Below are 18,165 nucleotides of genomic sequence, written 5' to 3' on the forward strand. Positions count from 1 at the left end.
GTAACAATTGCTTTGTACACGTTCAGTTTTGTCTTGAGGGAGATGTTTTTGAGTTGCCAGATGGTTTTGAGTCTTCCAAATGCAGCGTTTGCCTTCCAGATTCTTCTTCTTATTTCCTCAGAACTAGTACTATCTTGGCTGATGGTACTTCCAAGATACATAAAATTGTCTACCTTCTCCAGTTTCTCTTCTTCAATTTTGATTCTGTCCTTACAGTCCCCAGTAACATGACTTTACATTCTTTGCATTGTATCTCAAATGTATCTTCTCCATTACTTCTTTTACTTGGTTTGTACATTTTTGTGGTCTGTTTGCATCTTCACTGATAAGAGCGATGTCGTCAGCAAAGTCTAGATCAAATAGCCTGGAATTGTTCCATTTTAGGCAATATTTATCACTGTTGTATTGTTTTAATCCATAGTCGATGACTAGCATAAACAAAAAAGGAGACAGGACGGACCCCTCCCTTACACTTGATGCTGAATGGCTGATCCCTCCTGCACCCCAAACCCCTCATCTCCATCCCCCTATCCCAGCCCAGTGAAAGTGAGTGAGAGTGGGGGAGAGCGAGCTAGCGAGAGAGGGGCAATGGGCCTTAGGGAAGGGGCAGGGCTAGGGTGTTTGGTTTTGTGCAATTAGAAAATTGGCAACCCTATGTGTGGTACTGGGCAGGTTGGAATTGTGAAAGATGTTGAAAATTGATGTTAAATTCCATGAATAAAATGTAACATTTTTTTGTATTCAGGATCTTGTGTTTATGTTCTCATCCAAAAGAGTAACATGGTAGTAACAAAAGAGTAACCATCTAGTAACATGGTACTTCCTAGTCTCATTCTGGGGCACTGGTTCAGTACTGATTTCAGCAAAGAGTGACCCCTCTTGAACCACATGAATCACTTCCTGCAGCATTTGGGCTTCCCCTAAAGGACTGCCCAACTCAATCCTCAAAAAGAACACGGCTGCTACTCTGAAACAACTCAATCCTGTTTAGCTTATGAAATTTGAGATCATAACCCCAGGTCATATGACTGCAGGAGTCTAAATGCTAAATCTGCAGCCAGCGCAGAGCCGTCTGGCTATTTTTGCTAAATGAGGTGGTGCAAACATTGCACTGCACATTGGAAATTTGCCTTAAAATATCTTCATATTTAAGTACAACACATGATCACCTGAATTTTACTGGAGTGAAAATATGATGCTTCAAAGAGTTCATACTAATGATTATGGAAAAAAGTCAATTACATGCCAAGTCATACATTACTGTACATGTCTTTTGTTTCTTGCAGTGTTAGAGTATTTGCAAAAAGAAAACATGTTTAATAAAGAAGGACCTAATACTGGAAACACTAGCACATGTGTTTAATTCTTCTCATGTAGTTGGCATACTGTAGTCAGTGGTACTACTCACAAGTGGTAAAATTCTGCATGCTTTTAGCTGTTTGCAGGATCAGGCCCCAAGGTAATAAATAACAGGATTTTCTTAACAAAAATGTTTTATATTTATTTAATTTTTTGACCCTGTGTGTGTGTGTATGTGTGTGTGTATATATACATATATATATATTTACACTGCTAATTGTTTTGCATCTGTCTTTTAGAACCATAGGGTACAAAAACAAGTATGTGAAAGTTCCGCATGGCCATATATGGGTGGAAGGTGATCACCACGGACACAGCTTTGACAGTAATGCTTTTGGCCCGGTAAGTCACATTCACTATGTATCACTTTGTTTGCATTGGAGAGCAAATCGTATCTGATGGGTTACTCAGATAATACAGCGAGTATTCATTTCCTGTATTAGCAGTCATGATTTTAGAGAGAATTCATGCACCTTGAAATGTTTCTTCTAATCAAGATGGAGGGACAGATCTTACTCCATTCTCTTTGCACTACCTAAGTGGCACAAATCACAGAGATTTGTCTTTAACTCCCATGGAAGAAGCAAAGGGAAGAATTGGGGGGGGGGGCAGTTTTGAGGAATGGGGGCAGCTGACAGATGGTCCCTTAGGATCTGTTGCCAGCTGATGCAACTTCGAGTGCCTCCCTCAGAGCGGTTCTCTCCTACTTTGGAGCCAGTGCTTCAACAGAATCAGTGGGCTGTAACGATACACAGCAAATGTTAATTGATAAATCAATATATTGAAGAAAGTATGAAGTAATGGACACTTTGTCTGTCTAATCAGTTCTCGATGTAAGAGGAAAAAACCTCATCCTAAATGGCAAGTGTCTCCAGTTGCATACAAGTATTTACAAAACAAAAGCTAAAAACTCAGATTTAGACTGGTAAAAGTATACACCTGGTCTCTGTGGAAAGACAGGATATCCTTTTCAGGGTTTCAGTTTTTTGGCTTTTTTTTAAATTGCTCACTTTGTCTGACATGCAGAAATTTAGGCTCATCGTCTCTGCATTCTGCCCTGGAGATATTAATCATTTTCTCATGTAATACATGCAGTTTTGTTTACCTATTTACTTTAGAGATGATTCTGTTCTAAAATGATATAATGACTGGTTGTCATGGGAAATTCATGCAGATTCTGCTATCCTTACTCAAGTTCTGTTAGCACTTTACATCCGAAGTAGGGCCACTGAATTTAATTAGACTAATCATGGAGTAGATACTGCTCAATTTAAGTGAGGGTGGCAGAGTTTGGCCCCAGATAATCTACCTCCAATAACATGACCTGAAGAGGAAAACATAAGAGTATCTAAGATTCAAAGACCCCCTACCTGGCTGGACCAGCGTGTTGCTATTGCCCTACTCTTTCACCTTCCTTATAGTTTGTCTCACTATCTGCTTCAAGGGCCACATCACTTATGATTTTTTTATTCTCCCTTTCTGCTCTGTCATTTTTTTGACAGTTAATTTTAGAGTTCCTCTTTTTGTGCCACTAGATTTTTTTTTTTCACTTGACCCCATGCATGTCTCTCCCTTTCTGTATTGTTACCAGGTGTCTTTTTATCCACAGTCTCTCTCTGTGCACCCAGGCTATCCACAATCCCATCCTCACTGTTTTTTCCTCTTACTTCATGGTAGCCTCACTAGTGTAAAACTACTCTGAAATGTTTAGGACTTGTGTTCACTAGGAAAAAAGGTGTGTTCTTAACCTGTATTAGCTAACACATGTTAAACAACATGTGGTAAAATCCTAGTGAAGACAAGACAGTTAGTAGTTTTCACATGAGTTAGTAGGTCAAGGTACACCCTAGGCTCCCCCACTGTGTTTAACTACACCTGCTAATGCCTGTGAAAACAATAAGCTGCCTTTTACTCTGGGATTTACCTCATGTTTGTTACAATAAGTTAAGTTCCCACCTCTTTTCTGAGTGAATAGGCACCGTCAGAGAACTACTGTGACAACTTTTGACAATGCAAGCTTTCTAGCATTCCACAAAGATGACCTTGGGATATACATATAGAACCATTTAAAAGGTTTGTATTGGTTGAGTTAAATTTTGAGTAAGTATCAAATGTAAACATATATTTTTCTTCAGATTTAAATTATAGCAGCAGTTGAAAATATAAAGGAAAAGGTGACAAGCGTGCTCTTGTGGGAGGAAATTAGCTATGAGGATTGACTAAAAATCATAAATATATACATCTGCAGAAAAAGATGAAAAGCAGACTTAGGGATGCTTTAGCTCCTATTGACTAATGTTTTGCCTACATGTGTTTTGGTTTGTGGAGGCAGACTTACATATGTTATGAACAGATTGGCATATCACAATGTCCATTCCTCTGCCTGACCAATTCTTGCAGGATACTGAATATATTAGTGTTACCGAAATATCGGGTCCACCTAGCTGAGAGCCAATAACAGCCAGACAGGGATAAGGAAGAGTTGCTTTATTCTGCAGAAGAAAGGAGAGCTTTGCACCTTAGTACAAAAACTCTGTCTTACACACATTTTACAGATCCTTTATACACATTCAGACAAAGGTCCTTGCAGTGTTAACACTTGATTGGTGGTTGTCAGACCCGTGCTTTTGCTATCTGGTCAGTGAAAACCGGCTTGGGACCAGCTCCAACTACCGTAAGGCCTTGAAGGGAAGACAGTTGAAAAGTTCAGGCTACTGTGTACTTGAAGTGTCTGCTTCCCCCTAATGGCCCTGGTTGACATAAAGGCTGCTCTGTTAAGGGGGGGTCACTAGTAACTTTCACAGTCCCCCCTTCGGGCCTGACAAATTCAAAAATTGTCAGGCCCGTTATGCAATTTGCGATCAAGCTGGAGGGACAGATACTGGGTTTTCTTATGGACAGCAGAGCTTTTGATCATAGCATTACACAGGCATTTGGCACATTGTATCATTGTCCAAATAACACATAGAAAGAAAAGAATCCATTTAACAATTGTTTGAAAGAGCCCCGTAAACCATGACCCAAGGTCTGGAAGGAGGTCCTCAAAACTAAAGGTGTGATCAAGAGATACAGCATGGAAAACAACAGCAGCATTCTGTTTATACATAGGTCATTCTGATATCTTGTTTTGCTCACTAATGTAGACTCTTAGTCTACATTCCATATTATCTACACAAGGTCGCAACAACTTCTCACACAGTTCTTTCCCACTTGCCTCACACATTCCTCGCTTCTACAAATCTCGCATTATTAGGGTTACAGTTAGCCTGACTCTTGCTAACAAACTGTCATGCATTGCATCCCCTTCCTGTCAGTTCTTTCTCTGCTTCCACAACCCCCCCCTTTTGTATACTAATACAACAAACATTTTCAAATCTCTATTTGCATTAAGTCTTGGAATTCAGATTTTACTTCAGATGCTTCAACCTAAAGGGTTTTGATTGGATGTAATGACAATGCATGATGAGCATGAACATGAAAGGTATTACTATTATTACGTCTTTTACAACAATAACATAATCCTAAGCTAACTAATAACAATACAAGCAATAACATTCCCATAGCAATACTATAATGGGGTTGTTGTACAGCCTTAGTCATAAAGCACAATACATCATACTTAGTACATAAAATAGACACTCTATAAGCAGTATGAAAGGCATACTTTTCAACTTGATATATATTTTGAAGCATGTGAATTTGCCCTTGTACTTCAGAGATTTTCTGAATCTCTGGTAACAGTGAAAACAAATTCTGAAATCTATCAGATACTAAACTAGTCCAATTAAAGGGTATCTGGAACTTAAGGGCTACTTGAAAAACTCTATCTGCAGGCCAGTAAATGATATGGTTGCCTGCAGTGGTAGTGAGATTAAAATGTATGTCTTGCGATATGGCGTCATTAACATACACACAGCTATCATTAGCTTGGAAGAGTAAGTGTCCTGTCAGGGTAGTTCCTTGTCCCCTACCCTCCCAGCAAACGTAGTCATGAAGAGTAACAACTTCTCCTGGCTTCAGTTTACGGATACACTGAAGCTGTGGGGGTTCTAATGACCAAAATGTCCATTGACTCCCTAATCCCATCCAAATGTCAGATGTAATCCCAGGAGCACTGACTAAAAATCGATTGGGCATACCAGGAGGACTAATTTCCCAGATGTCTCAGTGAATTACCCAATCCCACATGCATCCTCCCCATGGACCCGGCAGGATTCGGTATGTGGGAGCCCACACCCCCCCCAACCGGTCCATATGCTTGGAAGGAGCACTGAGAATGTCTGCACTTCCACCCAGACAGTCTCCAAGTATGTCTCCATGGCCACAGATCAGATGGTACTCCTGATGTGTCTGTAAGGGCAGTGGGCCAAGCCTGATGCTCTAGATCATTCCGAATGGCCATTAGCTGGTCATTCAGGAAATCCTGAATTTCTGAGCATGCTAGATCCCACTGCAATGCCTTCCCAGCCTCAGTGATATTCAATACCATCTCTGTCAGCAACTTCTGGGTCATAGAACTAAGGGCGGAGATAACATGTAACTCACCAATTCCAGCCTGTACCTGGGTTAGCTGTGCCCCAATTTCTCATCATGTTCTTGGTTCTTAAAAATATTCCAAACTGCTGCTGCACTTTTGGCCCCATCCCATAGGGATCCGGTCAAGTCACTTTTCTTTCTAGAGGAAATAACCCAAACCCTCTGTTGTGCTAATCTAATGGCAGCCCCCTGTGAGCAATTTGGGTATGTAGTGGTGATCTGGAAACTGAATAAGGGTAATGAAAATTTAACAGTCCCTAGTGTAGTGTTAATCACAGTTCATTGATATCCTAATACATTTCTTTTTGGTGTAGTACTATACCACATTCCCAAGCATGGGTCCCACAAGTTTCTTCCTGCCAGTGTATAATTCTTTGTTTCTTCACCAGGGTCAGTTCTTAATGTCTCTTGTAGTCAGGAATCCCTGGACTTTGGTGGTTCCAATGAAGCAAGTGTTCCTTCTTCTCTTTTCCTGAAACAGTGTGGTTTAGCATCATACAGGGGAGAGGTTACTAGCACATCACCCTGTAATGGTTTTGCTTCTTCTAGAAAAATCCAGAGGCACAGTAGGTCTGTCAGTGGACAAGGGAGAGGTTACTAGCACTTCACCTTGTCTTTTTTCCTTTTTCCTGCTGTCCAGAAGGCACAGCAGAGCTAGAAGGAGAAATAGGCTTATCAGTCGAAGAGTCCTCCCGAGGTGGAGGGGTCTTTTTACAGTGAGAAGCATGGGTCCAGGCAGGTAGTCCTTGGCACTTCACAGCGGTGTTGGTGGTTAACAGCACTTGGAAAGGGCCTTTCCAGTGGGGAGCCAAAGCAGTCTTTCGTTGATGGACTGTACATAGACTCAGTCTCCTTGTTTCAATCAATGGCAGGGCTGCTAGGGTCTTTGGGTAGCACTTCTTTTATCTGTGAGAAAAGAAACCTAACACATTTCATTAATGTCTGGCAGTGTTTTGCAGATCTCATAGTTGCTTGGGCACATTCAGCCCCCCCTTTTCTTGGCTATCAGCCAAGTCTTAGCTGTGGGCAGTGTCCTTGGATGGGCCAGCATCTTATCTTTGGACTGAGCTTGCTGGCTATTTTTTTTTTCCAGTTAACTCGTTCTGTTCTTTTTCCTGCTTCCCTTCTTGGCTTCTTTTAACCTACAAAGGAAACTTCCACTCTTCACTCATACACCTTCTCCCAAAAATGAACACATACACAATTGCCATTATACAGTACATTAGTCTTATTACTCAATGTATGCCATGTACACCCTTCCAGTAAAATAACTTTATTACAGAGCTTTGGAGCAACAAACCAGGACAAGCACACCCACCTTTGAGGAGTCCACTCGGTACAACCTCTGGTGTCCAATAGCTTTCCTCCCTCCCCAGCCCTCTGGCTAGAAATCTGAGGTAGCCAGAAGGATCCCATGGGCAATATGGGGAGTGGGTTAACCTTCCATGTCCTTGCTTCCAAAGACTGTCGGTATGCAAATTTTAACAACAATTTTTCAATTAAAAAATCTGGCCAATGAAGTTTCTTTTTCTTACTTAAGCAAATATATCAGATTTTAGTATATCACATTTTCCTGATTTATCCAAACACTTTGTATTCCAAGTTGAATAAAACAAGTATCTGCTTTTTGATTTAACCCTTCTATTTAAATTTGAGCTAGACTGTCCTATGAAAATATTAAATTCAACAATTCTGGCCACAAGACAAACATCACAAGACAGGACAAAGAACACAAAAATAATTCCTATTGTACCAGTAAATGCATGGTACATAGAATGCTATTCAGCTGGCATCCGTTTTCTCTGATGATCTGAAAGACAAAAGAACAGAGGTCTACCCCTTCTGGGTAGTCAGTCATTGCTTAAAATATTTCCTTTATATACACACAGTCTTGTTGATTTTAGACAAAACAGAAGAATTACCCCATATTTCCTTGTATTTGTTTCATAGGCAGCCCAGGTTTCAGTGGCTTCTACCTTATTAGTTAGAAGATTGCATTAATACAGATGCTTTCTGGCTTGCTTCCAGATCCAAAGCTATCCACAGCTTAAAGATTCTTACTTAAGAAGTCACAATTAACTTTCCCAGACTTTTGATTGCCTTTTACTTCTAACTCCTGCTTTCAAACACCCAGTGATCTGAAAGAGACAACACAACCTATATTGGTAGGTTTGCATTTCTTTTACCTCTGCTACAATATACACTGCACATGTTCTGGGGAAAATACACATCCTATCCACAATTCAATTTCCACAACACTAGCCACATCAATTTCTACACAAGGTGTAACTGTTTCTTTTGTGCTTATAAAATCTCCATGCACCCCTAGTAAAGTGACAGCTCGACCACACAGAGCCAGGGGCACTGTCCTTCTCTCTCTTTTTACCAGCTCTTCTATCTGCTATTTTGTTACCCAAAAACAAATTCAAATCTTTATTCTTTCCTGAACACCGGGTAAAGGCCATTTACTTAACATATAACCCTATGCTTAGAGGGTTTTACCAGAGACCCACCCATCTGCCTGCTGACACTCTTAAAATAGAATTACACAGAGAACAGAGGGAATTATGGTCTAAACAGAGACCCACCTATCTGCCTGCTGACACTCTAACAGAGAATTACACAGAGAACAGAAGGAATTATGGTCTAATAGGATCCTATTACAGGAATTTCTACCAATACACACCTAACACCCAATGTATAAGACAGAAATTCATAAACCGGTTAACCAGACCAGAACCAGATAGTGTCTCCTTATCCTATTAGGACTCACCTTATCGGAGCACGAACCCCGGGGGCCGCGGTGAAGCAGAGAAAAGGGGCGAAACACCCCGTTGGCGCCGTTCCCAGTTCGCCGCAGCCGTCCGGAGTCCAATGTCCGAGCTAGGAGGGTCCCATCTGGGGTCGCCAGAAACTGTTACCGAAATATCGGGTCCACCTAGCTGAGAGCCAATAACAGCCAGACAGGGATAAGGAAGAGTTGCTTTATTCTGCAGAAGAAAGGAGAGCTTTGCACCTTAGTACAAAAACTCTGTCTTACACACATTTTACAGATCCTTTATACACATTCAGACAAAGGTCCTTGCAGTGTTAACACTTGATTGGTGGTTGTCAGACCCGTGCTTTTGCTATCTGGTCAGTGAAAACCGGCTTGGGACCAGCTCCAACTACCGTAAGGCCTTGAAGGGAAGACAGTTGAAAAGTTCAGGCTACTGTGTACTTGAAGTGTCTGCTTCCCCCTAATGGCCCTGGTTGACATAAAGGCTGCTCTGTTAAGGGGGGGTCACTAGTAACTTTCACATTAGGATTGTACTCTCAAGACATTCAGAGGCATATTCTTCTTCATTTTAATATCTTTTCTCTCATAAGAATAGAACAGTCAGTCAGAATGAAAAGACTGCACAATGGCAAGAAAGGAACCCAATGTCCTTATTTTGTTGTAATAGAGGTCACTCCAGAGAGTAGTTTGAATGTTATCTGTGTCGCACTTTAATTTGGAGGAACCAATGCATTTTCCTGGGTCAAAAGGGCCCAGTACAAAAAATTATCTTTAAGGTAGATTACATTTTAGGGCTATTGACTTTGATGCTATTCCTTTAATTACAATAAAAAAAAGCTTATATACTATAGATAAAGTCAGACTTAGTTATGTTTTGTGGATGAGCATAATGAATGACATGGGGCATATATGGAAATTATGGAATAACAGATAGAGAATAGATGTTAGAAATCATTTTTTCAATTGGAGACTAATGTGTAATGGCTTAATGGACTAGGTGATAAGACAAAAATACTGGGATCATTCAAGGGCTAATTTATATGTCATCTTTCGGGGTTATGAATCCTAAAATGTGAATGACCTTTGACAGATGATGATCATTCTATAGTTTCTAAAACATTTTATCCATTATATCTTTTGGTCTTTTTGTATCTATCTGATTTCAGTAGGACCAAGATCAGAATCTCAAGGCATATATAGATAATTTTCTTAAGTTTATACATTAACATATTTTTTTATTAACTGTAGTAAATATATATTGCAGAAATAGTCCAGGGACCCTCAAAATGGCTTTATAGTTCCTTTCTGTCTAGTAGGTTCTTTTTCTGACTTCAATGTAAGCATTAATTTAATTCAAATACCACCACATCTATAAACTGTGCTGAATTAGTAACATTCTATAGTATAGCTGGCCAACTACTGATTTAAATGTTAATTTAATCCAGCATCCAGGGAAGTTATTTAAGTAATGTGGTTATTGATTTTTGTTATTTAAAGAACTGCTTTGTGCAGCATAGACAAAGGTACTGCATTGTTGTTACTTTGATACTACCTGGTTCAATCTGAGGTCTTATCTACACTGCCCCACAGTTTGGACTACAGGAGTATGAATAGCAGTGCGCACCGAAGTGCTCAGCTGTAACACTCCACATAGTCTCGGAAGGTGTGAACTAAGAGTTCTTGTTTGTGGAGGATTATATTAACGTGAACTAGGAACCTTTTCGTTTGTGCCTGCAATCCACACAGGGGAATTGCAGCACATCACTTTGGTATGCACCGCTATTCACAACTCCACAGTCTGAACTGTGGGGCTTAAGTTTTGCAAGTCATGTCTGCCATTTATAATGGCTGAAAACAGCTATTTTAAATGTCAGGCAATAACCATGAAAAGAACTCGGTCATCCTTGCCGCCTTTGCTTTGTTTTTTAATTTAAGGGATGAAAAAAATTACACATAGAATGATTTTTGTTCAATTAGCTGGACTGGGTTAGTGATATCACTTCAATGAACCAGTTCTCTGTTTTCAAGCTCTTATTAGCGTAAAGCCAAACATTTATTATATCACCTTATTCTGGTTTAATTGGAATATTACAGAGACATAATAATGCAGTGTTGGATGATATATGATTTTGCTTTTAAGAGACTGCTTTATGTTTTTAATTCCAGTAATTCTCCTATTTAGTTGAGAGTTCATCTAATAAATGTTTCTTGGGAAAGAATTGTGGTAGTAGTAGTACACAGTAGTAATAACAAATTCTTTCAAATTAAATAAAGACCTTGAGGATACCAGGATTCATTTTGTAAATGTACTACTTCTATAGCTACTACTTTACTTTTCAGAATGTTTCCCAGCTTAGGATCTGAAAGTGCTTTACACAATTAATGCCTGATAGAATGCCCATTGAAGTTAATGGTACTTATTCAATTGACTTTCATAATGAGCCTACACATAGTTGGCATCACAGAGACTTGGTGTGATAATACGCATGACTAGAATATTGGTGTAGAAGGGTACAGCTTGCTCAGAAAGGACAGGCAGGGGGAAAAGGAAGGAAGTGTTGCCTTGTATATTAAAAATGTATACACTTGGACTGAGGATGAGATGGAAATAGGAGACAGACTTGTTGAAAGTCTCTGGGAAAGGATAAAAGAGATTAAAAAACAAGGGTGTGTCATGGTAAGGGTCTACTACAGACCACCTAACCAGGAAGAAGAGATGGATGAGGCTTTTTTTTAAACAACTAACAAAATCATCCAAAGCACAGGACTTGGTGGTAATGGTGGACTTCAACTACTCAGACATCTGTTGGGGAAAATAGCACGGCACAGATTATCCAACAAGTTCTTCAAATATATTGGAGAAAAATTTTTATTTCGGAAGGTGGAGGAAGCTATTCGGGAAGAGACTGTTCTAGATTTGATTTTGACAAATAGGGAGGAACTGGTTGAGAATTTCAAAGTGGAAGGCAGCTTGGGTGAAAGTGATCATGAAATGATAGAGTTGATGATTCTAAGGAATGGTAAGAGGGAGAACAGCAAAATAAAGACAGTGGATTTCAAGAAGGCAGACTTTAGCAAACTCAGGGAGTTGGTAGATAAGATCCCATGGGACGCAGTCTAAGGGGAAAAACAATTACAGACAATTGGTAGTTTTTCAAAGAGACGTTATTAAGGGCCCAAGAGCAAACTATCCCATTGCATAGGAAAGATAAAAGTATGGCAAGAGACCACCCTGGCTTAACCAGGAGATCTTCAGTGATCTAAAAATTTAAAAAAAGTCCTACAAAAAGTAGAAACTAGGTCAAATTACAAAGGATGAATATAAACAAATAACCCAAGGATGTAGGAACAAAATTTGAAAGGCCAAGGCACAAAACAAGATCAAACTAGCTAGAGACATAAAGGTTAACAAGAAAACATTCTACAAATACATTAGAAGCAAGAGGAAGACCTACCTAGGGTAGGTCCGTTACTCAATGAGGGCCGGGGGGAGAATAATAACAGAAAATGTGGAAATGGCAGAGGTGCTTAATGATTTCTTTGTTTTGGTTTTCACCAAGATGGTTGGTGGTGATTGGATGTCTAACATAGTGAATGTCAGTGAAAATGAGGTAGGATTGGAGGCTAAAATAGTAAAAGAAGAAGTTAAAAATTACTTAGACAAGTTAGATGTCTTCAAGTCACCAGGGTCTGATGAAATGCATTCTAGAATACTCAAGGAGCTTTCTGGGGAGATATCTGAGCCATTAGCGATTATCCTTGAAAAGTCATGGAAGACGGTAGAGATTCCAGAAGACTGGAAAATGGCACTATATTTGCTCATCTATAAAAAGGGAAATAAGGACAATCTGGGGAATTACAGACCAGTCAGCTTAACTTCTGTACCCGGAAAGATAATGGAGCAAATAATTAAGCAATCAAATTGCAAACATCTAGAAGATAATAAGGTGATAAGTAACAGTCAGCATGGATTTGTCAAGAACAAATCATGTCATACCAACCTGATAGCTTTCTTTGACAGCAAGTCTTGTTGATAGGGAGGAAGCGGTAGATGTAATATATCATGACTTTAAAAATAAAAGCTTCTGATATTGTCTCACATGACCTTCTCATAAACAAACTAGGGAAATACAACCTAGATGGAGCTGCTATAAGATGGGTGCAAAACTGGTTGGAAAACTGTTCCCAGAGAGTAGTTATAACTCAGTGGCTCACAGTCATGCTGGAAGGGCATAATATGTGGGGTCCCACAGAGATTCTGGGTCCGGTTCTATTCAATGAGTGCAGGGGATTGGACTAGACGATCTCTCGAGGTCTCTTCCAGTCCTATGATTCTATACATAAGCCCAATGGGAGACTTTCTATTGACTTTAGAAATCAAACTTCACAATCTAATGTAAGGTAATGAAACATCATTATTTCCATTTATGTTGGTGGGGAAACTGAGGCACAGGGTCCTTAAGTAACTTGTCCCAGGTCACACAGCAAGAATCTGACACAGACAAGAACAGCTCCAGGTCTTCTGACTCCAAGGGTATATATTCACTGCAGAGATAGTGTAGATGATCAGGACCCAGGTCTGAGCATCCATATTAGCCTAGCTCAGGTGTGAGCATCACCATTGCAAAGCTCTACCTGCATTATTGTCTTCTATATTTCTGTAAATGCCTGTGTGTGTCTGAGGACATATCCCATGGTACTTTCTGTTGAGATCCTCTGTGATTATTTTTCCAGTCAATTGTGTGTTCTTTGGGGAGAATTGTGTGAAGGCATGGGACAGCTATGAGCAATTGAATGAATTAGCCAGCAATCTCACTGCAAAGTAGGTGGGTTCCTACTGAGTTAAACTAGAGTCCAGGTTCTAACCCACGTCCTAGCTGAGTAAACTAACTCAGCCTTAAAACACCTTCAAATCCAGGTAAAATGCTTCTGTTTGTGGACAGTGGGGTGGTTGGAGGCTGAGCTAAACCCCAGATAAAAGCCTGGGTTAACTGCAGTGAAGACATACCCTCCAGCCATATTTTCAACATGACACTACTATTCCTCTAATGTGCCTACTTTCTAAAACCTAACCCAGTTGGACTGGGATCTAACCTCAGTATATTTTTATTTACCATAGATTTTAAATTTGTAAACTGCAAATGAGTAGATTAGGACAACTGTAAAGACCAACATCTCACTAGTGATTGTCCAAGTAAACAATGCTGTGATGCAAGTTCATATGGGAACCTGTCTGAAATGCACTTTCTTGTCCTACTTCCTGTTCCTTCTTTCACCTGCATCCATCTGTGGATTAGAAAACACAATAAAGATTTTTAGAAAGAGATGATTCAAAATGATTGAATATGCCAGACTTAATTATTTGGATTTTCATTTCAAAGGAAAGTCATCAACTCTTTGGGCCATATGATGGAGAGAAGACTTAACTGTTAATCCTCTCTGGCCAGATTCGTGTTGATTTAGTACCTTACTCAACAAGTGAGGAGTTACACAGCATGAATAAAGGTGACAGAATCTGGCCATATATAATTTGCTTAGTAAATTGACTCAAAATATTTACTCCTGTAAATAATGAGGGTGAATTACCCATACAGAGTAACCAGAGGAAGAAAGGGGGAACAGGAAAGACACCAAGTAATGATAAAATCTGAAACCTGATAGAGACAGAGGAGCAATTCATGCTCTCTGGTAAAGAAAATATTCTAGCCCAGAGGTTTTCAGACTGTGAGGATGACCTTCCTAGGGATGCTCTAACCTCTTCTAGGAAGGTTCAAGCAACCCCAGGGAAAACTGAGGGAAAGTACTACTGTTGTTCTTACTGCTTATGTCTTAGCAAAAGCACAACCCCATGTTTGCTAAAACAAAAGTGTAAATGATCTTGATTATGGTGTTGCCAAATATATCTTCTTTAATTGGAAGAACTGCAGAACCATTTAGAAGCTATATACTGGTGTAAAGATCACTTCATCAGCCCTGAAATGCAGCTGTTTGTACAGTAAAAGTGGCAATTATTTAACAGCACACAGCAGCACTACACAATAGTGAAGTGAACTGAGTTCAGATGGAATTGCAAAGGGAATGTATGCAGGCAGAATGTAATATCTCCAAATGGAATTTTGCCAGACATTTCAAGTGGATGGTGCCCCAAAGTGGATGAGGAGGGATTGGGGTCATCTGGTCCCCCATACTGTATAGCAAGGAATAATATGTTACATGGGTATAGCAGCAGATACAGTCTTTGTGCTCCTGGTGCTTCTTCTGGATTTGTGCTCATCCATGCTACTCTCAATTTAGGACTGTGCCTACAGAGCACAATTGAACCCTTAGGAAAAAGTGTGCCTCCTACACCTCTTTCTGCAGCTCCTAGAACTGAAGTTAGAAGGTGGTTCCAGAAATTAGTTCACTGTAACATCAGTCAGTGTCTCTGATATACTATAAAAGAAATTTTGAACAGAATGCGTAGCATAAATATACTGCCAGTGATTTCCCATTATGTTTATATTGGCCCTTGGATGAAGATGCAGAAGCAAAATTCTCTATCAGAAAAAGAATTTTGTGTATGAAGGGTGAGGTGACAATAGAGACTGTGGCATGTGTGCACAGCCTGAAATTATTGTAAAAGTCTGTGATAGATAAAGTGTACAGTACATTATGTATTATGACTGAAGCTAAATATGCCTGGAAGGTTACATATGCTTGTCCCTGGTTAGAAAATATTACATGAGAGATTCAAAGTGGGATTGAGGGTTGTCTATTAAGATTGACAAGTAATTGCAGGAGCTGCTGGAGGGGATCCCTTGATGGTAAGGTTCTGTGGCCTCATTGTCCATTAAAATTATCATGGCTATCTAAACTTGCAGTACAGAGAATAGAACAGATGTTTTCAAGTTAAGTCCAAAGCAGATTGAAGTTACAAAGGGCTCTCACAAAATTGGGTGATAAATTGGCAAATGAAATTCAATGTTTATAAATGCAAAGTAATGCACGCTGGAAAACATGATCCCAGCTATATATACAAAATTATTGGATCTAAATTAGCTGTTACCACTCAAGAAGGAGATCTTGGAGTCATTATGGATAGTTCTCTGAAAACATCCACTCAATGTGCATTAGCAGTCAAAAATCTAACAAACTGTTAGGAACCATTAGGAAAGAGATAAATAATAAGACAAAAATATCATAGTGCCACTATATAAATCCATGGTATGGCTATACCTTGAATATTACATGCAGTTCTGCTTGCCGCATCTCAGAAATGATATATTAGAATTGGAAAAGGTACAGAAAAGGGCAACAAAAATGATTAAAGGTATGGAACAGCTTCCATATGAGGAGGGATTAGAAGGTTTGAGACTTTTTAGCTGGGAAAAGAGGTGACTAAAAAAAATATGATAGAGGTATATAAAATTATGAATTATGGAGAAAGTGAATAAGGAAATGTTGTTTACTCCTTCACATAACACTAAAACTAGGGGGTCACCTAATGAAATTAATAGGCAGCAGGTTTAAAACAAACAAAAGGAAGTATTTCTTCACACAACGCAAGGTCAACCTGTAGAACTCCTTGCCTGCTGGTGTTGTGAAGGACAAAACTATAACGGTGTTCAAAAAAGTTAGATGAGGTCATGGAGGATAGGTCCATCAATTGCTATTAGCCAACATGGTCAAGGATGCAAGCCCTTGCTCTGGGTCTCTCTAGCCTCTGACTGCAAGAAGCTGGAAGTGGATGACAGGGAATGGCTCACTTGATGATTGCCCTATTCTGTTCATTCCCTCTGAAGCACTTGTCATAGACCACTGTTGGAAGACAGGATACTGGGCTAGATGCACCATTGGTCTGACCCAGTATGGCCATTATGTTCTTAAACACAGCAGCCTGGTGAATCTCTAGGAGATTCACCTGACAATGTAAATCAGGATTCAGTTAAATCACTGGATCTCCATTGGTGTAAAACCAGTGAAAGGTAGACCTTGTATCTGTAATGAAATAGTTTGACAATCTCTACCTCCAAATTTGGAAGATACCTGTAACCTATGTATACCACACAGTTCTGTATCAGTTTTCTTTGCTTATCTATATTTCTCAGTACTCAGGATATAGTTTGATATGCTCTTTAATTTGATAAATCATTCTCCAGAATCTACACCATTATATCCTCTTCTACAAGGCTCCTAAAGTGATCCTGTTTGAGTAGAAATAGAACTTTTCTATGGCTTCACACTGTGGTATTTTGACCATGCTGATGTTCCTATCAAGATAGACTTGCACTTAATTTAGAAACTCATTGAACCTATATTTTGGGGATTATTTTCCTTTTCTGGGCATGGAGAGTATCTATAGCTCCATCACTACTATCTCAAATGCAGTTCTCAGTTTTGGTGATTGCAGCCCTATAAAGAATTATTTTTGACCAGATTTTATTTTCAGATAGGAGAAATGTTACCATGTTGTGGGTTTCTCAGTCTTAAGGCAGACACTGAGTCCATTTGATCTCAATGCCTTGTGCAAATCACTAGTAGTCATGTAGAGTGACCATCTTTGATGGACAAAAATAAGGAAAAAAACACATGAAAAATAAGGGATGACACTTTATTTTAAGGGACATTTAAAGGAAACACTATTTCCCATAGCATACCATGTATATTTTTTTCTTGCGTGTGCTTTTTTACTACCCTCAAGTATACATTGCAATCATCATAAGCTTCAATGTAATGTTTAAAATAGTACTTATACTAGAATGTATTAAAACTCATAATATCTTTGATTTTGTTTTAAATCAATTCATAAAACTCCTTACATCTACAATTTGAAATTAACTTTAATTTCAAGCTCAGCCTTAACAAAATCAATATTTAGCAGGTTTCTGCAATCTGTCCAGGTATGTTTACACAAGAAAAATATTGTTTCCTCAGCTGCATTTGAGGTAAGAATGGAAAGCATAAATTCCTCAAGTTTTAAGAAATTAGGAGAAGGAGCTGGCTATCATTTTTCAAAGCCCACTCCTTCTCCTGCACACAGTATTCACTGAGCCTTCTTTGGGATAAAACATACTAGTGCCCTTATGTGGCAAGCATGTACTGTTTATTTAGCCACATGCTAAACTTTCCAGAAGTTTTCTGATTTCTTCTTAGCATTTCCTTACCTATGTTACAAGTACAAAAACACAGGTCTGGAGTGGAGAAATTTTTGAATATGTAATATCATGTTTTAATAAAGTCTCAAACAATAAGCCACATCCATGATTTTTATTTCAGGTGTGCAATTCAATGCAATCTTACGACAATGCAAAAGGAAAATATTTTTTTAAAGCTTTGTGGTTAGTTTTTGTTAAAAGATTGGTTTCTTCAGTCTGAATTCCACACTACATTGCTTAGTGCTGCTCTGCAAAGATTTGATTCAGCCTTCACTTACTTATGTGACTTACAATGAAATAAGGGAGTCTAGGGATATCCCTTAAAATAAGGGACAGGTGATCACCCTAAGAGACAAA

The 18,165-nt window shown here is 39.2% G+C and overlaps 1 protein-coding gene across 3 annotated transcripts in view; it reads left to right on the forward strand.

The window, feature by feature from the left end:
- IMMP2L (inner mitochondrial membrane peptidase subunit 2) overlaps nucleotides 1–18,165 on the forward strand; it is an 841,928-nt gene that overhangs the window by 684,824 nt on the left and 138,939 nt on the right. For all 3 annotated transcript variants that reach the window (XM_065556733.1, XM_005310785.5, XM_065556729.1), the window contains exon 5: nucleotides 1,599–1,701. In XM_065556733.1, coding sequence (XP_065412805.1) covers nucleotides 1,599–1,701 — 103 coding nt within the window. The remainder of the gene's footprint in view (nucleotides 1–1,598; nucleotides 1,702–18,165) is intronic.

Source organism: Chrysemys picta, chromosome 1 (assembly GCF_011386835.1).
Source record: "Chrysemys picta bellii isolate R12L10 chromosome 1, ASM1138683v2, whole genome shotgun sequence".
NCBI classification, from domain to species: domain Eukaryota; kingdom Metazoa; phylum Chordata; order Testudines; family Emydidae; genus Chrysemys; species Chrysemys picta.